Source organism: Conger conger, chromosome 11, assembly GCF_963514075.1.
Source record: "Conger conger chromosome 11, fConCon1.1, whole genome shotgun sequence".
NCBI lineage: Eukaryota > Metazoa > Chordata > Actinopteri > Anguilliformes > Congridae > Conger > Conger conger.
The window spans coordinates 45,708,031-45,731,733 of record NC_083770.1 but is presented as its reverse complement, the minus strand read 5'-3'; the positions used below and the strand labels follow the sequence as shown (position 1 = coordinate 45,731,733).

The 23,703-nt window shown below is 46.5% G+C and overlaps 2 protein-coding genes and 1 long non-coding RNA gene across 3 annotated transcripts; 1 reads left to right on the top strand and 2 right to left on the bottom strand.

Annotated features, from left to right (window-relative positions):
- Window positions 1–8,207: 8,207 nt before the first annotated feature.
- Window positions 8,208–14,095, bottom strand: LOC133140373 (uncharacterized). The gene is made up of 3 exons (XR_009710009.1): window positions 13,945–14,095; window positions 13,291–13,403; window positions 8,208–8,499 (listed from the first exon to the last, which is right to left on the bottom strand). It is a non-coding gene; the product is annotated as an uncharacterized LOC133140373 (long non-coding RNA).
- aebp1b (AE binding protein 1b) lies at window positions 8,291–16,034 on the top strand. The gene is made up of 12 exons (XM_061260281.1): window positions 8,291–8,419; window positions 9,101–9,240; window positions 9,395–9,479; window positions 10,082–10,226; window positions 10,687–10,772; window positions 10,976–11,099; window positions 11,202–11,398; window positions 11,490–11,669; window positions 12,019–12,541; window positions 13,312–13,451; window positions 13,980–14,079; window positions 14,611–16,034. Exons 1-12 carry the CDS (start codon window positions 8,360–8,362, stop codon window positions 15,297–15,299), a joined length of 2,469 nt encoding a protein of 822 aa, XP_061116265.1. The 5' UTR covers window positions 8,291–8,359; the 3' UTR covers window positions 15,300–16,034.
- On the bottom strand, window positions 15,856–22,852 carry pold2 (polymerase (DNA directed), delta 2, regulatory subunit). Its single transcript, XM_061260282.1, has 12 exons — window positions 22,713–22,852; window positions 21,852–22,077; window positions 21,573–21,694; window positions 21,328–21,455; window positions 20,780–20,890; window positions 20,227–20,425; window positions 19,481–19,561; window positions 18,618–18,775; window positions 18,059–18,186; window positions 17,842–17,943; window positions 17,075–17,252; window positions 15,856–16,966 (listed from the first exon to the last, which is right to left on the bottom strand). The coding sequence occupies exons 2-11, from the start codon at window positions 22,066–22,068 to the stop codon at window positions 17,092–17,094; spliced, it is 1,407 nt and encodes a 468-aa protein (XP_061116266.1). The 5' UTR covers window positions 22,069–22,077; window positions 22,713–22,852; the 3' UTR covers window positions 15,856–16,966; window positions 17,075–17,091.
- Window positions 22,853–23,703: the final 851 nt, after the last annotated feature.

Here is a 23,703-nt window from a genome sequence, read left to right as displayed (position 1 = left end):
TTCCAGATAAAGCCACACTTTGTTGGCCCTTTTCTATTATTTTATTATTATGATTCATGAACTTGTTTTGAACAAGTATAGCACACCATGGGCCATTTTCCTTCTACTATTCCTCACGCGTTAAGCAAATCTCTCAATAAAACAAGACAGCCACTGCAAACCGATGCCAAGAAACAAAGACTGGAGTGAACAGTTAATTCGTCTCAGCCTTTATTTGGCTTTGTGAAGAAGTTGACATTATACTGCTGAGTTGAGCAGTCCGGAGAATGTAATTATTTGCAAGCTGCATGAACTGCTTTCTTGATAGAGAACAGGACAGATTCTTTTTTCCTAGGGTGAAAGGTCTGCATCAGCTCATATTAATTGACAAGATGAGTTTGAGGGAAGGGACTGATTTGAGTATAGTTGACGTTCAGGGCTTCGGATATTCACCCTCAGACTGGCTCCTCGGGCAAGTCCTGGGGTTTAAGATGCAAAAAAAGGCCAAAATGAGATGCAAGTTGGCATGGAAATACAAAATGTGGAAATTCATCCTGCTTCCAAAGCATCACTCTCTACTTATTTGTCCTTAAGAAGAGACATGGTCTGCACTTGACATCCTATACCACAAGCTCTCAGAGAAAAGGCATATTGACCTACACCTGCCTGTTCTTGCTTGTGGCTCTACGCCAGCGAGGCACAAACAAGGCCTTTCTGCGCTGAGCCAACGAGGTCCCTGTCAAACGCCTTTCAGCAGGGATTACTTAACAGTGATTCAAAATGAACGCAGGGAGAGGTAATGTGCGGAGTCAGCACGGGGCTATATAACTAACAGCTTGAGGGTCTCGGCCGGTCCATGATAACCACAGGCGGTATTAAATCTTCCATTTCCAATCTCAGAGACACATTCTTATAGTGCTGATTTACTGTCCAACTCGACACCACTTCACTGCACTGGCTTCTGTTACAGAACGCTTTCCAAACACGTATGCTTCCTTTGCAGATGCAAGAACTTCTCATATCCTCGAGAACCATCCAAAAAGACACCAGTGTAACCATTTAAATTAAATGTGCTTTTGTGGTTTAAAACTGTGTTTTTTGTATTTAAAACCAAAAATTGTTTTTTTTTGGTTTTCATTTCTTCCTCCAGCAAGGGCCAGGAAAGCTGCTGAGAAAGAGGCCAAAGAAAAGGCACCGAAAGCCCCCAAGCCCACGAAAAAGCCCAAAGCTCCCAAGAAACCAAAAGCCACAAAAAAGCCGAAAACCACCAAGAAGCCCAAAGATAAGTCCACCAAGAAACCCAAGGACAAGGCGAACAAAAGACCCAAGGAGACGGAGAGGCCACCGACAACACCAGCCAGCACGACTGAGCAGAGCTGGGATGAGCGTACGTAACCCCCAGTGCCTTACTGGGCCATAATAATAATTATAATAATAATAATAATAATAATAACAGTAATAATAAACTTTATTTATATTGCACCTTCATACATAAAATGTAGCACAAAGTGCTATACATTCAGCCAATTACATGAATTACAGAAACAGCACAATGTAAAAATAATAAACACTGTGGAAATATATCCACACAAACAAACAAATAAGAAAAACATGTTGGGGCCTTTCCCCCTCCATCAAGTGGGACGACGCTGATTGTGGGAATATATACTGTAATTCCACACAACAACCAACCCAAAAAAATACATTTATTTGCTCACAATATTTCTATTATCTATTATCTGTTTCAACTCAAAGAAAAGTGCTTCTATCTCAGTAGCTTCCTCTTCCTTCCATTATATCTCATACTGATGGGAAGCTACAAGGTGTAACAAGCATGTTGTTAGGCGTTCATAACTAAGACTCAACCATCTCTCCAGTGTTCCCCACAGATGCCCCGGTGGAGTATCCATACCCAGACCAGCCCTACCCAGATGAGCTGTACCCAGACCCTCAGTATCCAGATCAACCATACCCTGAACCCGAATACCCAGACCAGCCATACCCCGAAACCACAATTCCAGAAAAGCCAGCCCTCGAAACCACAACCCCAGACCAAACGTATCCAGAGCCTCCATACCCAGACCAACCATACCCAGAACCCGAATACCCAGACCAACCATACCCAGATGGTAAGAGGCGCCAGCCGTAACTATGAGTTACCTCGAAGAATTTACATCCTATTGAGTGTTCGTCATTTTCATGTTGTAATGATAAGGCTGAGATTTATAAATCACTCCCTAGTTGGTCACCTGGTGGAACCGGAGGTCACCAAGAAACATTGATTGTACTGTCACCTTGTTTGAAACAAAGTAAAGCATTATCATGAGAGGTATATTTGTTGTACAGGAATTGAACTGTGTTCTTACAACTGCGTTCTTAACCCTGTCTGCCTCTTGTCTCTGAAAGAGTATTACTGGAAGACAGATGAGCCCACAACGCCAGAAACAGTGACAGAGACCACGGTGTATAAAGAGGATGATGACTACTGGGATGCTCCATGCAAGTTTAAATTCAAGCCTTTTTAAATTTTTTATAAAACAGTGTATGAAAAACAATACAGAAGTTGAGGTGAAGTAATCCATAACTCCATAACTGAATCTTGACGGGCAATGATGGGAAGTGCCCCTGGGGAGAAAACCCCTGACAGAACATTTGATGGGACCCCAATGAGGTTAAGGTGCCTCATCAACAGCCAGCCGACATATACCAGGCCTGCTCCAGGGCAGTAATATCGATATAGCAGTGCATCTCAGAGCACAGTGCGAGGCTCTGCTCTCAGGCTTCTCTGTGGAACAATATACACGCTACTCCGTATAATCTGTGATTTATTTCCAGTTATATAACTCCCATCCAGGGCTCTCCAACCCTGTTCATTTGGAAATTTACAGTCCTGTATGTTTTCAATCTAATCCTAAAAGCACACCGCATTCAACAACTAGAGATATGGGTGAACTGCTAATTAGTAGTAGAATGAGGTGGGATAAATTAGGGCTTGAATGAAAACCTACAGGACAGTATACAGTAGCTCCAAAAACAACAAGCTTGCTTTCATCCAACCTTCGAGCCTCAGGGACTTGTGTGAATTTTATTTCACATTGCGTTGAAATTACTGTTTGGTTTCCCCACTGGCAGATGAGGTGCCCGATCCCTTCCCATTCCCCGATGGCAAGGCGGTTATACCCACAGAAGACTGGCGCTACTACGTCACAAGTAATTCACAATGCCTCAGGGGGATGTTTTGTGGTGTTCTGTGTTTTGTATGCACCATACGGTATTGATGTTTCAAATGAAACTCCGTAACAAGATAAACAATTTTGCTAGCAGTAAGTAGGTACAGCCTCTGGTAAGACTGATTAAAGAACAACTTGTTGAAGTTAAGGATGAGGATTTCTGAGGCTGTATTTATTTATTTTTTTTAGCTGTTGGACCTTGAAATGGTTGGCAATCTTGTCATTTGAAATTACACTTCCTGCTCATTGTAAAATAAAACATTTAACCACACAAATAGGCAGCTGAATAGATTGTCTTTTGTTTGGCCAAAAGAAAGAAGTCTTCCAGATGGAGGATCGTTAGTTGTGGCATTTAGACCAAAGCATGCAATGTTTAACTTGGGGATCTTGTGAGATAAGCCATCAGGGAACAATTTATAGCATTTATAAGCTCTTTAATTCTCCACACAAGAGAGTGGCAAAGGCATTAATTTAATGTTGGTCTATGGTTTGGTTATAGCGGAGCCCACTCCAGCACCATATGAAGCACCATGGTATGAAGACTACGACTACGATAACAGTACGTTTCTGACACCACCTTTCTCTGTTTCAGATTTTATTTCTCTGGTTACTATGTGTACTATGTGAGTCCAAAGTGGTTTGCATTACAAATCCCTGCTGAAAAAAAAAAACAGCTCAAGCTAGATTTTGAAACAGCCGGTTGACTTGGTTTAGCTCGGGTGACAAGTTCAGACCAGCTCCAAACTCAACATGGTTTGGCCAGCTCAAGCTATGTTTTGAAAGAGACAAGCTGTCAGCACTAGCTGGTTGACCAGCTCATACCTAGCTAGACCAGCTTGACCAGCTCGATTTCCATAGCTGGATTTTACAGCAGGGATATAACCTAAAGAAAAGTTAATACACAGTAAAAAAAAAAAGAAAAGCATGGAAAAAACTAATAAAAAGGAATAAATATTTCTCAGACTTAGCTGGGAGCACAATGGTAGTATCTGTGAGCTAATCCTGTGCAATAGCAACACTTTGGCAGTGGCAGTTACAAGCTGCAAATGACAAAGTCGATGCTGTTCTGGTGAGCTGCAAGTTAACTGCTGCAGCTCTTGCCCCTGCAGAATGTCTAACTGAATGCAGTGAGGATTCGAGAGAACTAATTTGATGCACGTGGATAACCATTCTCCAGGAAATGGCCTATATTTGATCATCTTTCCCACCAAATGCCCACCATCTGTTGGTCAAGCAACCTTTAGAACTGCCCTTTAGAAGTCAACCTTTAGAAGTCTGCTTTCTGTTTCACAGCTGTGAAGAAAGAAGAAGAAGACGAGACAGATAAGTTTTGGAAAGAGTTTGAGGAAGAAGGTATGCCAGTAAATTCGAAAAGTACTTTCGTGCTTTGCCTGAAAGACTAAATCGTAACTTATTTATGCAGTGCTTTAGAGGGATTATGACTCGGATCTCATTAATTGGCAAAATAATTACTTACAAAGGCAATGTTTTTTAGGATTGACTCAAACAATCAATACAGCCAATCTTCTAGTGTTTGGATGCCTTCTTTGTTTCTTTTCTCTTTTGAGAGGCTGCAAGAAAGAAGGAACTAAACCAATCACACGAATGCACACCTGCAATGTAAATCTACAATTTGCCACAACTGGATGACATGAAAAGTGTAATGCAATGTCAACACATGCAAAGAACGACATTTTAAACAAGGGGTGTTCACCTCCTGGACCTGCAGGGCCACAGGGTCTGCTGGTTTTCATTGTTGCTCAGCACTTCATTTAACAAATGCAGCAGCTGATTTCATGACTCACCTCACCTGCTTCCTTGGGATGGAAAAAACAAAAACCTGCAGGCCATCAGGGCTGGAGGGAGAGGTGGGGTGTACTCTTTGACACATTGGTCATTTGAGAAAGCACTGTAAAAAAAATTAAACTGAACTGAATTCATTGACACTGATTAATAAGGCAGAGCGTTACTGTAAGGAGGCTGTGTGAGGCATTGACCGGTTTGGAACGAGTGAGAAGAAAAAAAGAAAGAAAGAAAGCTCTTAAAAATGACAGCTGCGGCCACGTGTCCCAGCCCAGCCACAAGCAGGAAGGAGCATGACTAGCTGCTAAAGAAGATGATATACTGTGTCTTCATCAGACATTAATGAGAGCAAAACCAGGACAAATCCGTGTTCACAACTACGATACAGGGAAGAGCTGGAACCAGAGGCTCACGCAATGGCCGAGGCCCATATTTCTAACACATCTGAGAGCAGTGCGTCTAGGGATCAGTTTTGCCATTCAGTCTATAATGAGGAGTGGTTAAGATAGTACAGGGGAACCCTCATCCTAGATCAGTACTCCCACTGTGAGATGGTTTATAAATATGGTCCCTGGTCTGTTAGTTAAATCAGGCCTGCGCTTACGTAAGATCAAACTGAAATGGCCTGCTGAAGCCCATACCCAGAATGGGAAATGCACTGAACAAACACCAACAGTAATTTTAAAAGTGTATATATATATATTTTTAAATGAACTAAGCTGCAAAGCTTCGTTTGCGTGTACATGCAAATTTTTTTCTCCTCATATCCTGCCTGCCTGTCAGTGTTTTTTTTCTGCTGCAGGGACTATGTCTAGCCAAGGTCTGTCTTACATTTACTGAGAAATAATCTGAATCTGATCACCGCATTCCTGAATTCAGGCAGAAAAAGCACAACTGGGACTTTGCTATAGTGCCGCGTGATCTAACCATATACTGTTCCAAACCTGAGGTCCCCAGTGTCCTTTTTCCAGATCAATGTAGGTAGACATTGCATACTCTATTTCACATGCACCCCCTCTAGCTTCTACACTTTGACGCAGCCTGCATAAAATAAAATACATAAACGAACAACAAAAGTGAAAATATGAAATGTGTGTTATATAATGGCTCAGATCTCTCTGCCAAAGGCTTCTGTCAATGCAGTGGAATTTTCCAGGGCACAGGAAATGAATCACACTTTCAAATAATGGCACGGCATCACACATATGAACAGACATTCTCCATTAGCAATGCCATGGACATATGAACCAGGAGACCCCACTATTTGTGCTTTGCCAGAGATATTCATGTACATGACATTACATTACATTACAGGCATTTAGCAGTCGCTCTTATCCAGAGCGACAAACAAGGAAGTGTGTTCCCCCTTCAGCACGTCTGCATGTCTGTGATGTTCAGGTTTTCGACTGCACATCATTTATAGATGCTGACCATTTACTGATGTTGATACATTGCTAGAACATACCACGATAACACTGAAAATTTGCAAGAGAACGTTACAATGAGACGTACAATGGACAATCGTAATACACCAAATATCATGTATATGCAGAGAGAAATGTATTGTACTATCCATTACTGCAGCCAGCTGATTGTATTCTATGCATATGTGCTAACTAGTTAAGCATAGCATTTTGCTAGCACAATAGGAATAGTTTCAGAAGAGGCCGCATGCACAAAAAGATTGGATTGTAAAACAGCTTTGCAGAATGAATCTGCCAAACAGTATTGCCAGAAAGTGAAGTGAAACGTTTCCCCAATACTTTCATTATTCCATGACAGAAAAACAGACGGAGACGATGGAGGAGAGAGAGAGAGAGAGGCCACCTCGTATCTTTGTTGAACCAAAAAGTAAGTCAACTGCCACTCTTTGCCACCAGCGGATAATTCATGCTGAAATATGTTACACAGGAGATGTGTTAAAGAAGGGTCCGCTGCATCCAAATCCATTATTTGCCATTCATTAGCCAAAAGAGACTAATTGACTTTATATTTTTGATATTTCTAATTTGAGATTAAGCTTTGGAGTTACTTAAACTGTATTTTCTATCTTTAGGACACAAACCACCAAAATGTCCCAATATCTGCCATTGTAAAGCTGTCAGGTTGCCACACACATCTGTAATTATCTAAATGTCCTTCAATGCCCACAAAAACTGTCCAGGCCAATTAAACACACACACTAAGACTGAAGTAATGTATTTTTTAAAATCAATATAAAAAATGTGAATTATCCCTTCAATGTACTTACAATGCCTTCAATTTTGGGAATCTGAGAAGCTGGTGAGTGTTGGGAACTTTCTTCACCTGAACAACACTCCTGAACTAAAATCTTCTAGAGAGCATCCTTGAGATGTTTAACAAAACTGGAAGCAAATGGCAGGGTAGCCAATACCAATATAGGTGTCAGGCCAAAAATAGGTGTGAAATAGATTTTTACAAAAAACTAAAGAAGTTTTTTTTCGCAAAGTGGCATAGTTAAATTTGCTTAATTAATTGCACACAGATTGCATTTGTATTTTGAAAATTCTCCAATAGACTGTGAATAGCCTCAGTTTTACTGCAGGGACCCATAACATTTCTGTCTTGGCAGACAGATTCCGGTCATCGTCTTCCAAGATTTCGTAACTCAAAGTCATCCAAGTAAAACGAGACAGTTATTTTTCCAAGCTGGACCCAATTTGATGCGAAAACAACAAAGAAACAAGATCTCCTCTTATCATTTCTGGCGGTAAACAAATATGCCTTGAAAAACAAATTGCATTTCCTGCCCTCATACCTTTGAAAAACAGATAATCCGGGGCTTTTTGGTTCCTTCATTGGGATTGGACTTGTTAAATGTCTTAGATAACTGATCCAAGAAACTCCAAATTCAGTCTACTTTGGCACTGGCTGAAGTGTACCCCACCATTAGGACAGCAAACATGCTTGAGAACAATGCGGTGTCCAATTTAAACACTAAATCTGGGTTCCAGGAAGAGTGGCTGTTGGTTTTGGGTCCATACCACACCTGGCTCATTGTAGCAGCCTGTGACTGTTAAATAGGACTTCTATCCTGCACCTTGAATTCAGGGTCAATTCAACACATGTGGGGCTAGTTTGACTCTAAAGTTTAAATGTCAGATTTGTGGAAATTTTTACTTTGAATGAGGAAAGAAAGATTCCTGAAGATAAATTATTTTAATTTCCGTTCTAGTTTCTGGTCCAGTTCACTAAAACCCCACACATTCTTGAAGTATCTTATTGATTTGAAGCCTACAATCAAAGTGGAACTAACAGATATTTCCTCCCTCTCAGACTGTCCCCCTATTGGACTGGAGTCGCACCGTGTCGAGGGAGACCAGCTCATGGCTTCCTCCATGTTGCACTACGGGTTTGGCCCCCAAAGAGGGCGTCTCAATATGCAGGTACCCCACTGTTCGATGCATATCACGCCACTTAATCGGTCTTCTGGAAATGCACATTTTAAATATGTTGTTTGCAGCGCCTAGGAAGAGAAAAATCCGTGTAAATAAATAACACTGGAATTATGTGACACACAAATTTCAGATTACTTCTCTTCAGACCTCAGGACATTAAAATATCAATATGAGCAGCCATGACTGTTCTAGTTTCCAATGCACTTCAAAAGATATTCATGTCCAATGGACATCTTATGTGTCAGTACCTTACACATTCTTACTGAATGAAATTCGTACAAACCAAGAAGCTGATTGAATTTGAACTTCACGCTTGTTTTGTAAACTATCTTGTGGTTTCTCAGTCATATTGTGAAAGGATATTTGTAGGGCGTAGTGGTGCATGACTGGGACCCGCAAGATCAGTGGTTCGATCCCTGGTGTAGCCACAATAAGATCCACACAGCCATTGGGCCCTTGAGCAAGGCCCTTAACCCTGCATTGCTCCAGGGGAGGATTGTCTCCTGCTTAGTCTAATCAACTGTACGTTGCTCTGGATAAGAGCGTCTGCCAAATGCCATTAATGTAATGTAATGTTTTACAGTTTGAAATGCATGTTTTATAGCTAGTTGAGCTGCTTTAAGGACCGCTTTTGAAATGGTTTTAAGAAGAAGCGGTTGACGTTGACAGGGTTCAGACGACGAGGATGATTCGTATGGCGGAGCCTGGTGCGCTAACGCAGAGGAGGGGAACCACTGGTTTGAGGTCGATGCTCGCAGGGAGACCGAGTTTACCGGTGTCATCACCCAGGGCAGAGATTCGGAACTACAGTAAGAGGCCTCAATCTCTCTCCCAAGCAGCTGAAGCAACAGCCATGCCTCCTAAAGCAAACAGCACATCCCACGACAGGCGTGGCTCCGGAAACATTCAAACATTTGCACGGTGGGAGGCCGCTGTGTTATGTCTTGCCCCTTTTTGTTTCAGCAACGATTACGTCAGCACGTTCTACGTGGCCTTCAGCAACGACAGTCGGGAATGGACTGTGCTCCATGATGGATTCGCCGAGTGGGTGAGAAGTCTGATTCTTGTCCAGAGCCACAGCTGTCTGTATTAAGTCCGAAGCCATGTGACCACAAATGACAGTCACTCTGTATGACAAAGCCATTTTGAATGGCAGAATATGCCTAATTACAGTATGACAGCGCTGCAATTACACTGGAACCGCTCGGATGGGAAAGAAGTAAAGTTGTATATCTTACGTAATTGCTAACCCCTGCGTGGTTTCATATAACTGGGGAGATCTACAGAAGGTGGATTTCCTTGCCCAGAGTTAGAGCAGCCGTTATCAGTCCCAGGATATGCATCTACACGCTGATGTATCTGAACTAAGCGCTCGGGGCATTACCCAAGGGTGCCCCAAGGGATGCGGGGGTTAGGACGATTCAAACAGTCCTGATTAACAGAGGCCCTCAAAAAAATATTAGAACATAGGGTCCCATTGAGCCAAATCCATCACTCATGACATTCAATCTGTAAATCTGACACTTCCATGAATGGAATTTGATGGGAATCTGAGGGGGAAGATTAATGCAGTCACACCTATTACATATATTACCTACATGCACGTACGGTGATCACAGCTGCACAACTCCTCTGTTTCTCGAGTTGCAGATGTTCTTCGGGAACTCGGACAAGAGCACGCCGGTCCTGTCGCCGTTCGCGGAGCCCGTGGTGGCACGGTACATCCGGATCCTTCCGCAGAGCTGGAACGGCAGCCTGTGCATGCGGGTGGAGGTGCTGGGGTGCCCGCTGCCCGGTGAGTAGAGCCACCGCTGGCCCCAGCGCCAGGAGCGCAGCCTCCAGTCCTATCGCAGTGCCGCCACCACCACGCCTGGGTCAAATACGCACTTGTTTTGGATTCAAAAATGTATTTATTTATTTTTTCGTGCCCGATTGATCTTGACTGGTGCAATTGGAACTGGACTTTCCTCTAGGGTCCTCAACGCACTTGTCCCTGGGTTTGATTTGCACTTTGTGGTACTGTAATTGAGCCAACCAAGAGGACCAGAAGGCAGGGTTAGCGCTTTGAGAGTATTTTAAGGGTTTCAATGAACTAGTAATGCATAGAAAAGCATTTGAATCCAAAACAACGACATGTTTGCCCCAGGTCAGAGTACCATACACTATGACCTCCCTGGCCTAGTTTGGTCTCACCTACCCAGATAAGATACTTAGTCAGTCCCTTTTCTCTCTGTAATGCATGTTCTTCCTCTTAGATGTCAACAGCCAGCAGAGTCAGAATGAAGTCACTCCAGTAGACTACCTGGACTTCAAGCATCACGACCATGACTCTATGATACAGGTGAGGTGGATTTGGCTTATCTGCTGACCTGGTGTGCAACCCCTCCTTCAAGGCAGTCCCATGAAGTACCCCTCATTCTTGCTTTTGTACTTCAAACAGCTGAGATGAGAATAGACCATTGGTCTATGCTTAACCCTTTAAATTCACAAATTAAAGAGAATTCTGATGCGCTGATCAATTAAACGGTTAAACCTCTTTTTCAGTTGATGAAAGCAGTCAATGACGAGTGTCCGAACATCACCAGAATCTATGACCTCGGGTCGAGCTACAAAGGACTGAAGATGTTCGCCATGGAGATCTCCGATAACGCCGGGGAACACGAGACAGGTGAGTGCAGAAGACAGGTTCGTTCCCGTCGTAAAGGCGCCGCGACTTATCTAAACCGTAAAAGGTGTTTGTGACGATGTCGCCCTGGGTCGCGTGGGGCAGGCGAGCCGGAGTTTCGTTACACGGCGGGTCTCCATGGAAACGAGGCCCTGGGGCGGGAGCTTCTGCTCCTCCTGATGCAGTACCTGTGCAAGGAGTACAACGACGGCAACCCGCGAGTGCGCCGCCTGGTGGACAGTGTGCGCATCCACCTGGTTCCCTCGCTGAACCCAGACGCCTACGAGGTGGCCTACAAAGAGGTGAGGGCACACTTTCTGCCACTTTCCCCCCTTTTCTGCCTTTTCATGCGGCTTGGTCCCTAAAGCCTCCTCCATAATCCTCTGCTCCTAGGGCTCAGAGCTGGGCAGCTGGGATTTGGGCCACTGGACGGAGGAAGGCTATGACATCTTCCAGAACTTTCCCGACCTCAACACCGTCCTGTGGGCGGCGGAGGATAAGGGGTTGGTCCCCAAGATCGTGCCAAACCACCACGTCCAAATACCGGAGAATTTCCGGACGCTGAACGGCTCGGTACGTGAGGCCAGAGGAGAGAGGGATGGTGCGGAGGAGTGGGCTCACACAACTCTCATACAGGACCTGCCTCAAAGCTATATCCACAGACTTTACTGCTAAACTCTTTACTGTTTTAAATCAGTTAACCAAACCTTTTGGTTTACACTATCCGTTACCATGTCATAGGCCTAGGTTATATGCTGTACTTGAATAGGCTTTAACAGTGCATGCTAAGACATATGGTCTGATTGTCTACATTTGCTAAAAGTCCTGAGCAAATAAACAGACACGGCAAGCAGACAAGATCTGCTTTCCATTCAGCAACAGACAGACCATTCTCATGTCTGGGCTTGTGTGTGTAATTTAGGTTGCTGTGGAGACCAGAGCCATCATTTCGTGGATGGAGCAGATCCCCTTTGTGCTGGGGGCCAACCTTCAGGGAGGGGAGAAGGTGGTGACGTACCCGTTCGACATGGCGCGGCCCGCCAAGATCGAAGGAGAGGACGGGGCCCGGAGCCGAAAGAAGCGGCAGTACGAGGTGGAGGCCGATGAAGAAATGTGGAGGAGCATGTACCAGCACCACCACCACCCCGAGGAGGAGGAAGACCAACGGGCCATGTACCACCAGCACGAGGAGGAGGAAGACCCGAGAGCTTCGTACCACCAACACGAGGAGGAGGAGGAGGACCCGAGAGCTTCGTACCACCACGGCGCGGCGGAGGACGAGCCCAAGGTTTCACCCGATGACTCGATGTTCAGATGGCTGGCGATCGCCTACGCTTCCACGCATCTCACCATGACTCAGACCTACCGCGGAGCCTGTCACGCCGACGACATGTCCCGGTCACAGGGCATCATCAACCGCGCCCAGTGGAGGCCCGTCATGGGCAGTGAGTACACAACGTCCATAAACGGCACGTGTCCACGGAGCTGAAGGCTCATTTGTAACGGTCTCAGGCCAAGACTACAAAGAGACAGAGGGTGTTTTTAAGCGGATTGATAGCGGATCGGTTTAGAATAGGGCCTTTGACCAGAATATTACAAAGCCTCATTTACATTTACATTTTTGGTCATTTGGCAGACGCTTTTAATCCAAAGCGACTTACAAGTGCATAGGTTCTACCATAAGTCAAAGCATCACATCCAGAACTAGGAAAATACACATGGAATGCTGTTCTAAACAGTCGTCATCATAAGTGCGAATTTTTTTTTTTTTTGGGCGCAATCAGTTTCTAACAAGCAGTTAATCCCCAGATATGAGTAAAAAAAAATTCCTATAGATCAGTGCTCAACCCAGGAGATCTACTGTCCTGTAGGTTTTCATTTCAACCCCAATTCGGCACACCCGATTCCACCAGTTGGAGGGCAGGCGAATGAGATGTGCAATTAGGGTTGTAGTGAAAACCTACAGGATGGTAGATATCCAGGAACAGGGTTAGGCAGCCTTGCTATTAAACTCTGTGCGGTTAAATTACACCCTCTAGTGGTGCAACTAGTGTCCTGCAGTCCTGCCACGGCAGTGCATATCAGTACTAAATTAATAAGGTTGCAAAATGGAGGCCTAAAAGCAGCACCCTCTTGCAGCTTCTTCGCTGCAAATAATCACCTTCCGCTTGATTTCTCTACAACCCCCACTGACCTCTTCTCCCGTCTCTGTTAGGCATGAACGACTTCAGCTACCTGCATACCAACTGCCTTGAGCTGTCCATCTTCCTGGGCTGTGACAAGTTTCCCCCTGAGAGTGAGCTGGCCCTGGAGTGGGAGAACAACCGCGAGGCCCTGCTCATACTCATGGAACAGGTGACAGCTGACAGCTGAATAAATTGTCTCTTAATTTCTTAAATGGCATTTTCTTTTGGCCTGTGATGCACATTTCATCTGGAGTAATCTTAAGATTCCTTTCAAATTTTACTTCAAATCTGAGGTGCGTTCAAGATCGCCAACGTTAGCTAACGTTCGCGAACATACTCAAACTTTTTTTATGTGTGCCACGAACGTTAGCTAACTATTAATCAATCTAATATTTGTTCTTATATAAAAATAAAAATAAAAATAAATCACAGATGAACAACGAATCAGTTAGCTTGGTGAACTAAATACAATGTTCATTTAAAATCGTTCAACAGTAACTGTTTGCTGCAAACAGTTTGCCCTGAACGTTCGCTGTCTTGAACACACCATCTTGAACGTTTTTACGAAGAGCACAATCCAGAAGGAATGATATTTACTCTAAGGTCCTGACACAAACCGGCTGTCGGAATGAAATTTATGAAATTTACTTCAAGGAACTGACCAATCTTGACTGTAGGAATGGTATTAACTCGGCAGGTGCATCGTGGGATTAGGGGCGTGGTGAAAGACCGCGATGACAACCCCATCGCCAACGCCACCGTATCCGTGGAGGGAGTGGATCATGATGTCACGACAGGTAAGTTTTGATTGGCTTCCTCATTCACGTAAGGGTGCAACTGTATTGTTCAAATTAGTGACTGCAAGATCCACCAGTTGAAGCAACAAATTAATAAAAATGAATCTGCTTCCGCCATTTTGATCTGAATAAGTCATATTGGTAGGAAGCAACCTTAGGAAAAGCACAACCTAACCAAATGGGGTCCCAGGTGTTGTGTCTGAGGCATTGCAGGATATATTTGGCAGAATTAGTTTAAGAAGCCTTTATTACAATGGCATATCCACAAATAACGTCTATATAAATTATCCCTAATTTACATGCTGCAGTGTGGTGCAGTGGTCTCCCTGGTCCTGGAGAGCTACTGGGTCTGCTGATTTTTGTTTTCACCTTGTTGAGACCCAGGTAACCAGGTGAAGTGAGTCAACTGTGCAATCAACTGCACCAATTGATTAATTAAGTGTAGAGTAACAACAAAAACCCAGCAGCTCTCCAGGTCCAGGGCTGGAGACCCCAGGTGTGGTGACCCCCCCCGGCTCTCCTCTCACCCAGCTGCCACAGGGGACTACTGGCGGCTGCTGAACCCGGGGGAGTACCGCGTGACGGTGCGGGCGGAGGGCTACGCCCCCAACACGCGGCTCTGCGTGGTGGGGTACGACCTCGGCGCCACGCCCTGCAGCTTCACGCTCACCAAGTCGCACTGGGACCGGATCCAGCAGATCATCGCCATGAACGGCAACAAGCCCATCCGGCTGCTCAGCCCCGTGCGCAACGGCGGCGCGGTGGCGGGCGGCCGCTACAAGAACGTGTACGTGACCGGGACGGGCGTGGAGGACGGGGGCCGGACGCTCACCGCCCGCCAGCGGCGCCTGAGGCGCCTGAGGCTGCGTCGTCTGCGTCGGCTTCGCCTGCTGAGGCTGAGGGCCGGCATGAGCACCGCCGAGCCCACCACCACCACCGCCGAGCCCACGACGCCCGCCCCAACCACCACCCTGCCCCCCACGACCACCCCGCCCCCTACCACCACCACCCTGCCCCCTACCACCACTCTCCCACCGACCACCGCTCTCCCACCGACCACCGCTCCGCCTCCCACCACGACCGACGCACCCCAAGTGCCCGATACCACCGCCTGGTACGACTCCTGGTACGAGAACCCCAACACCACCCCCGACGGACAGAGCTACAGCTTCACCGACACCACGCGGGAGTACTACTACGAGTTCCAGACAGATTACTGAGACACTACTAACAGCATGCACTCACACCTCTGCTAATATGAAAGGGGGAGGGGCAGGGTTTTTTTTTTTTTTAATCAGTTTGTCAGTTGTCTGTAAAGGTGGAGAAATATCTCCCAGGAGGTAAGGCTTCCGGTGGAGAGAACTTTGCAAAGGAGCACGGCAACCTTCCCCGCATTTCTACACAAACGTCAAGTCTTCCGATGTCCGTTTCCTTAAGGGAGCCTCTGGATGGAGGCCGCTACACCCGATTTAGCCAAAGTGAGAGAATGGGCTTTAACACGCTAGCTCCTCTGAAGAGCGTGGCATTAAAGGTGATATACAGGAGCCTTCAGTCTGAACGTACTTAACAGACACCACCTTAAAAAAACTGTGTGGGGAAAATTAGATAAACCTGCAATCCATTTTTGTCTCTTCGTAGTAAACACACCTTCCTGAGAAAACTCACAATTGGCCTTTTGAAGTTTTATAAGTGCTTCAGTATCATTTTTAGGCCTGCCTCCCTAATCCCATAGAGGCAAGCAGTTTGCCTTTTGCAACAACTTTCATGGGGAAAAAATGCAAGAGTTGAGTTTATTTACAGTTTTTCCACTGTTAACAAAGACAATGTCTTTGGAGAGAAGAGTCAGTTGAGAGCAAACAGTTGGTTTTGATGGGAGGGAAAATGTCTAAAATGCTCCCAATTAATCAATTGTCAGAGAAACTTTATATTTCATTTAATAAACATGGGTTTGCTTATTTGGATTGAGTTGGAGCCATAAATTATACTGGACTCAAGTGCTCACACACTCACACACTCACACACTCACACACTCACACACTCACACACTCACACACTCACACACTCACACACTCACACACTCCAAGTGAGAACAAAGGGCATTCGTGAGACCCAGTGATGTATATTCAAATAACTGACATAAACATTGACACCTGACACAGTATTCACTGTGAAGACGTGCATGGTGGTCACTGAGTCCATTAAAAACACAGCCTCTGATGTTTAATGTCCAATAACATGTGTGTCCTGTTCACCAATGAAATGGTCCTCTGGCTCTCCTGCTACGGAAGCCTGGGGCTGGGTGACATGGTGGTGCTGGGTGGGTGGAAGGGCAGTCTGTGGGCCGGGGGACGTGGTGGGGCTGGGGCAGTCTGTGCTGTTCAGTGGCTGATGTTCATCTCGCTGTCCTTCTCCTTGACGTGGTGGGGCTGGGGCAGTCTGTGCTGTTCAGTGGCTGATGTTCGTCTCGCTGTCCTTCTCCTTGACGTGGTGGGACTGGGGGACGTGGTGGTGGGTGGGTCGTGGGGCAGTCTGTGCTGTTCAGTGGCTGATGTTCATCTCGCTGTCCTTCTCCTTGACGTGGTGGGACTGGGGGACGTGGTGGTGGTGGGTGGGTCGTGGGGCAGTCTGTGCCGTTCAGTGGCTGATGTTCGTCTCGCTGTCCTTCTCCTTGACGTGGTGGGGCTGGGGCAGTCTGTGCTGTTCAGTGGCTGATGTTCATCTCGCTGTCCTTCTCCTTGACATGGTGGGACTGGGGGACATGGTGGTGCTGGGTGGGTGGGTGGGTGGGTCGTGGGGCAGTCTGTGCCGTTCAGTGGCTGATGTTCAGTGGCTGATGTTCGTCTCGCTGTCCTTCTCCTTGACGTGGTGGGGCTGGGGCAGTCTGTGCTGTTCAGTGGCTGATGTTCATCTCGCTGTCCTTCTCCTTGACATGGTGGGACTGGGGGACATGGTGGTGCTGGGTGGGTGGGTGGGTGGGTCGTGGGGCAGTCTGTGCCGTTCAGCGGCTGATGTTCAGTGGCTGATGTTCATCTCGCTGTCGTCCTCCTCCTCGGTGGAGAACGAGGAGAAGTGAACGGGCTCACACTCCAGGGTGCGCAGGTTGACCAGGCAGGCCGACTGTGTTCGGCTGAAGTCCGGGACGGCCACCAGGAGGACCTCCTGTCCGTCGGGCCCTGCGGTCAGAACAGCACCACATCACCGATATGACCCAAAACAAATCAGACACTGGCCTTGAAAATAACAATATTACAAATATTTCAAGTAAAAAAAAAAAAAAAAGACAGTTTAAGGCACACATTTTGAAAAAGGTAATCGTATGCCACCATCACATAGAAGTCACTTATCAGAAGGGCTTCATTTCCCTTATTAATACACAAGCAATACACACAGTATAACTTAGGGAATAGGCAAGTATTTTTCTTTTGATAAATGGTAAATGGTTGGAATTTATATAGCGCTGTACAATTGATGTTTCTTATTCACCCATTCATACACACACACACACACCAACGGCAATTGGCTCCCATGCAAGGCACCAACCAGCTCGTCAGGAGCATTTGGGGGTTAGACGTCTTGCTCAGGGACACTTCAACACACCCAGGGCGGGATCGAACCGGCAACCCTCCGACTGCCAGACGACTGCTCTTACCACTTACTCTGCTCTTACTGCCTGAGCCAATGTCGGCCCATTTGATCCGACCGCCTCTTTCAGAAGAGCACAGGTTTAAGAAAGATAGTCCTCCTATAACAGATCTCCCCTACCTGCGATGCGCTTGGACTGGAAGGCGGGCGCGTTCCCACTGAAGTAGACGTGCGGACAGTCCTCCAGGATGAACGGGTCTTTCTGATAGAACGGGTAGCAGCCTGCAGAGCGATTGGGCGAGACAAAAATGGGGGGGGGAAAATCAGCAAACCGACCAATGGGAACACCCGATCGGCCGCAGGACTCGTGGGCCCCGGGTTTGGAGCGGCTCCTTACCCAGCGTGTCGGGCGCGGTGGGGGCCATGTGACACAGACGCAGCGTGCCCTCCAGGATCTCCAGGTGGTCGTCCATGCTGCTGTACTTAACGATGTCGCTGATGTTCTGACCGGACGTGCCCAGGAACCTGAACGGCACAGGGGAGGAGGGCAAGCCGCCGGTTAGACCCAGCGCTGAACGGGGGTGTCAGCCAATCCCAGTCACGCGTTATGGAACTCCGTGAAAAGGTGTGAAAACGTACACATCCAGAACCTGAACAGGGGCCAGACACAAAATGAATTGTGACAGATAACAGTCTGCACTCTTATACTACTCCCGAGATAACGGTTTATTAACACCATGAATATGACGTTTCAAGCGACCTGCTCTTTATCAGACAATGTTTGTTGTGTTACAGTCATCTCGGAAGCAGTATACTGTGTGTGGACTCTTACCTTATTAAACCTTATTTAACCTCTGAAACTCAACCGTGGAATTGGTGGAGGGATGGAATCGGAAAAAACACAGAAGCACACGTGGTTCACCCTCCCCCCCTGCTTCCCCACACCCCTTGCTCACCTGACTCCATCGATATCGGCCTGGTAGGGGTTGCTGGCCAGCCTGAGGGTGGGGTAGACGGTGGAGAGTGGGAACATGCAGCGATGGAGGGGCTGCTGGGGTAGGGTGTAGTTGGTGGGGTCGTACTGACCAGGCATGACGTCCACTGGCACTGAGGCCTGCAGGAACGAGGTGGGGGGGGGGGATGGGCGAGGGGGAGAGACGAACATGGTCAGTGCCTGCTTTCACCCCTTTGAAGAGCATGTCTTTTTGGAATGTTTTCTCAAAATTCTAGAAATGTCAAGAGTTCTAGAGAATGCCACCGCTGTCAATCACCAGCAGTGATTGTTACATCAGCATTAGAACGTTCTAGTCACGCTTCTGTGGGTCCAACCACGACAGTCTACAAATCTCAATACGGTCCTAGACGTAAGACTGACACCAGACATGTGGTGCATAATGAATTAAATGAAACATACAATGGTACTCATGTGTTACACAACATATTTCAACCCCATCCTGCATGCCCATTGCTTTTAACTGTACGCCATTTCCACAACTTTAATCCACAGCGCCTGCCCAAGCCTTTGTGAGGCCCAAAGCAGGATTTGATTTTGGGTGGCTGTCCAAATGCATCAGTATATACAATACATGTATTTTAGAATAACTATAGGGCCCCCTGCTGGGCACGGAGGCCTAAACAGCTGCTTATGTGATCGGTCAGGCCAGGTCAGGTCTGGCTCTGAATATCGACACTAAACACCTCATACAGCAGGTTAACCACTGCACACATACAGCAGCTGGTTCGGTTGAACTGTGGTTACTGGAGACATAGTGACAGAAGAAGTAGCTGAGCCGTGAGAGGGGGGGGGATCCTCACTCACCACCAGCTGCACCAGCAACTCGTCCAGCATGCGGATGGCCTCCACGCTGCCCGCCTGGGTCTTCTTCGTCAGGTACTTGGCCTGGAAAAAGAGCCACGCGTTCAACCCACAGGAGGAACCGACTAACCAAGGCTAAACAAAAGTACAATGTGGGTGCCCTCAGTCCCAGTCAAGAACGACAACAAGTGAAAGCATTACCTGTCATTTAGGGCATTCAAAAACTCCAACAAAAATCGTTTATTTGCTTTTGATGGATATTTTGAAAGCCTGGTTTTTTTTTTTTTTGGGTTTTTTTTTTTACAAATCATCCAAACCCAATGAACAAACACTTCAGGTAGTGAGTCAAGGCCAGTTACCTTACTGAAGAGTCTTTGTCCTAATAACACAGGGACAATTACCTTACTGAAGAGTCTTTGTCCTAATAACCCAGGGCCAGTCACCTTACTGAAGAGTCTTTGCCCTAATAACCCAGGGTCAGTTACCTTACTGAAGAGTCTTTGCCCTAATAACCCAGGGTCACAGTTACCTTACTGAAGAGTCTTTGCCCTAATAACCCAGGGTCACAGCTACCTTACTGAAGAGTCTTTGCCCTAATAACCCAGGGCCATAGTTACCTTACTGAAGAGTCTTTGTCCTAATAACCCAGGGCCATAGTTACCTTACTGAAGAGTCTTTGCCCTAATAACCCAGGGTCACAGCTACCTTACTGAAGAGTCTTTGCCCTAATAACCCCGGGTCACAATTACCTTGCTGAAGCAGTCCTTGTCCTGAGTGCTCTGACTCAGCAGGTTCCCCGCCAGGAGGACGCGGGAGATTTGGGACGCTCCGCTCTGCTCGCCCAGGTCTCCCAGCTGCCCCGTCACCAGGTCCACCAGCAGCTGCAGCCCCAGGAGGCTGTCCGCCCCGCCGCCCCCCAGGCCCAGCCCCGAGGCCAGCACCACGAACCTGCCGCCCGCAGGGAGGAGGAGGAGGAGGAGGAGGAGGAGGAGGAGGAAGGGGGCGCTATATTACATTACATTACATTATTGGCATTTCGCTCTTATCCAGAGCGACGTACAGTCGATTAGACTAAGCAGGAGACAATCCTCCCCTGGAGCAATGCAGGGTTAAGGGCCTTGCTCAAGGGCCCAACGGCTGTGCGGATCTGATTGTGGCCACACCGGGATTAGAACCACCGACCTTGCGCGTCCCAGTCATTTACCTTAACCACTACGCTACAGGCCGCCCTGTAGTGGCATATATTACGCAGAACGGGCGAGCGCTAGGCGAACTTCGGCGGGACGCCTCGTGGGGGCTCACCGGTCAGAGCTCGGGGGCTGTCGGGGGGCCTGGGGGGGCAGGTCCGCCACGCAGAAGCCCACCACCGTGAACTTTCCGTCGTTCTTCTCCGCGCCGAACACGGTGATCACGCTACCTGAGGGCCGGGGAGAGAGAGAGGGAGGTTACCATCCCTGACCACCCGACACGGGGGGAGGGGCCCCTAACATCTCCAGCACAAGCGGTGGCTTTTTACCGATGTTCAAGACCCCCGCATAATCAAATTCACCATTCGTTAAGTTACAATCCGCAAAAACCACCCGAGAAAAGGAATACTACGATATTCATGAATTGTTTTTCTATTCAGTTGAGATTTCAAATGATTAATGAAGGGGTATTGAGCAGTTGGAGACTCTTCATTGAATAACTAAAACGGCAGTTTATATTTCAACCAATCAGCAACGTAACCGTTTAGTGGGCTGCCAATCGAAAGTCAACATGAAGTGAATATCCATTCAAAATGGACAGCACAGACTCATGACAAATAGATCTGTTTCTGCAGCTCATTTCCTTGAGACACATTGGGAGACGTGCCTGTGACAAACTTGGCCGCGTCAATGTTCCCCTCCAGTTTGATTCGCTGCAGCTCATCTTCCAGGATGAGCTCGTCTGATTGGCTGATGTACTTGGTGCGTGGTGGCTGAGGCAGAAGATTGTGCTGTGGGGGGCACAGGGCAGAAAACGGAGAAATGTGTAAACCAGAGAGGTCACACCAGTTCATATGGGGTCATACGGCATAGGGTGGGCTGTTAATTTAAGTGTAACTATGACACACCTCCTCGCTGATCTCTTTCAGGATCGAAGGCTGCAGCTCCATGTGTTTGAAGAGGGTGCCCACAATGCAACACTGCTCTCCCATGCGAAGGTCACAGAGCCTACGCACTGGTACATTTACTCCTGAAATTAAAAGGGTGTGTTCAGGCAGATCTCTGTGGTGCAACGAAAAACGGGACATGGCGTGGAAAGGGAACTGTTGTGCATTTCTGGCGCTTTGAAACTGACGGCAGGACGCAGAGATGTAACGCGAGAGGAATGGCACAGGGAAACTACTCACCCCATGTCTGCTTGGCTCTGGTGGTCAGGATATCCCTCATCTGCATCAGCCGTGCTGCGTATAAGTGTGCGTATTGCCGGCTGAAACTGCGCTCGCCGAGCTTGAATCGCTCAGAGTAGCTGGAGTAGGTGGGCTGTATTCGGTCAAACACTGGACACTCTGCGGTAGGTTGACCCATCAATGTTCCGTCCTTCTGGGTACTGAGGTCGGAGAACATGGTGATACTCTGCAATCAGACAAGAGGCATACTGAATACCAACTACGCAGGTATAAAGAAGTGTATACTTTACTTCCGCTATGCAAATATTTAAATACGTTTACGAATGTCATAATCACTAGCACAATATAGGTCATTATAGCTAACGTAACACGTCGCTGCCTAACAAAACACTGACGTCATATGTCAAGCAGATCGTGTAAGTTAGGTAATAACCGCGTTTCGAATATACAAGTCAGACAAGCAGACAATTCACTAATGTGTTATTTTTAAGAAGACAGAACTGTCGGTCTTCATGGACAGCCAAGATATCTCGTTAGCTAGCGCAGTCCAGACTTTTCCGCTAACATGCTTGCTAGCAATGTTTTCTAGTTAGGCAGCATTCCACTACGTCATTTTTTCATGGCTACTACTACTAAAAGATAAAAGCTAAGTAAGCTAGGCTTGTTAAATAATATTATCTATGTGAACGATTGCATGGTTTTTTACACTTAATGTAACCATGCGCTTGCGATAGCAAACATGTATTCCCAGATTACAAACCAAATCTGCCTTCCGAAAAGCGTGTTCCAGCTAGCTACCACATCATTGTTTAAAACAACGACCGCATTTTGCGAGCTAATGTTAGTTATAAGACGCCTTACCAGTTGTTCTGCAATAGGTATTTGCACCAGCGTAAGGGTCTTGATTTGTGTTTATTAATAATATTTTTTGACAGCACATACGCTGTCAACACAGAAATATTTCGATCATGAAAACTGTCTCTGCTCAACATCAAGTTCTCCCGCCGTAAGCAGTAAAGAACTGAACCCATCACCCCTCACCTTTCACTTTCTTTGGAAACGCGTCACGGAGGGATGAAGACGCCATACTGGTAAGGTCGAGGGAAGCAGCCCTGTTGCTTGTAAATGCATGAATTATGCATTTAAAAGTTTCTCTTTGGATTGCTGCTTGTATCACACTTGTCACACGTGAAGGAAAAAATATCTAATTTTGCACTAATTATAAGATACCCAATGCACTACAACAGAACACAATAATAGAAATGTAGAAAAGTTTTTTCTTGGATATTACATCACATTATAAGTGGTCTTTTAGCTGTATTGGTGCTTATGGACAGACACATACTTCACCCCCATTGCTGATGCCCATTTTGCTTAAGTGCATGGACACCTCACCATGTGCTCCTGGACAGTCAAACATTAAGCAATGCTCCTTGACAAAACCTGCCTCCAAAAAGTAAATTAGCTCAAAACGTGCAGCACCCAGGAAGAGGAAAAGAAGAACATTGTCAGAGAAATGCAAGTTGTTTTACTTTTTCACATTTTGTTGACTATTTTGTTACAGCTAGATGCATGACTAGGTAATAAAAAAATGCAAATTTTTGCTACAAGTATTTCTTAACTGTGAACACTCCCCTGAATGTTTGACTTTTTTCTGGTCATCTACCCTATGGATTATTTTCCCATACGAATAGGATAATCAACAGCAACCTGCCATATTAGTACTGTATGTGTCAACAGCATTAAGCATATTTTAAGAGACCACATGTAATTATTTGATTTACAAGTCCTATTTAATATTTTGATATTAAATTGCTACTCAACTAAGGTAAATATGTGGGTGTGTAAGAAT

Coding starts and splice junctions, on each gene's coding strand:
- aebp1b (XM_061260281.1), top strand. CDS start 8,360: ATGGCTTCCTCCATGTTGCACTACGGGTTTGGCCCCCAAAGAGGGCGT. Junction 8,420..9,100: donor GAGGGCGTCTCAATATGCAG/GTACCCCACTGT, acceptor TGACGTTGACAG/GGTTCAGACGACGAGGATGA. Junction 10,227..10,686: donor GCTGGGGTGCCCGCTGCCCG/GTGAGTAGAGCC, acceptor TCTTCCTCTTAG/ATGTCAACAGCCAGCAGAGT.
- pold2 (XM_061260282.1), bottom strand. CDS start 22,068: ATGTTCTCCGACCTCAGTACCCAGAAGGACGGAACATTGATGGGTCAA. Junction 21,695..21,851: donor CAGAGCCAAGCAGACATGGG/GTGAGTAGTTTC, acceptor TTTTAATTTCAG/GAGTAAATGTACCAGTGCGT. Junction 19,562..20,226: donor ACAAGGACTGCTTCAGCAAG/GTAATTGTGACC, acceptor CTCTTTTTCCAG/GCCAAGTACCTGACGAAGAA.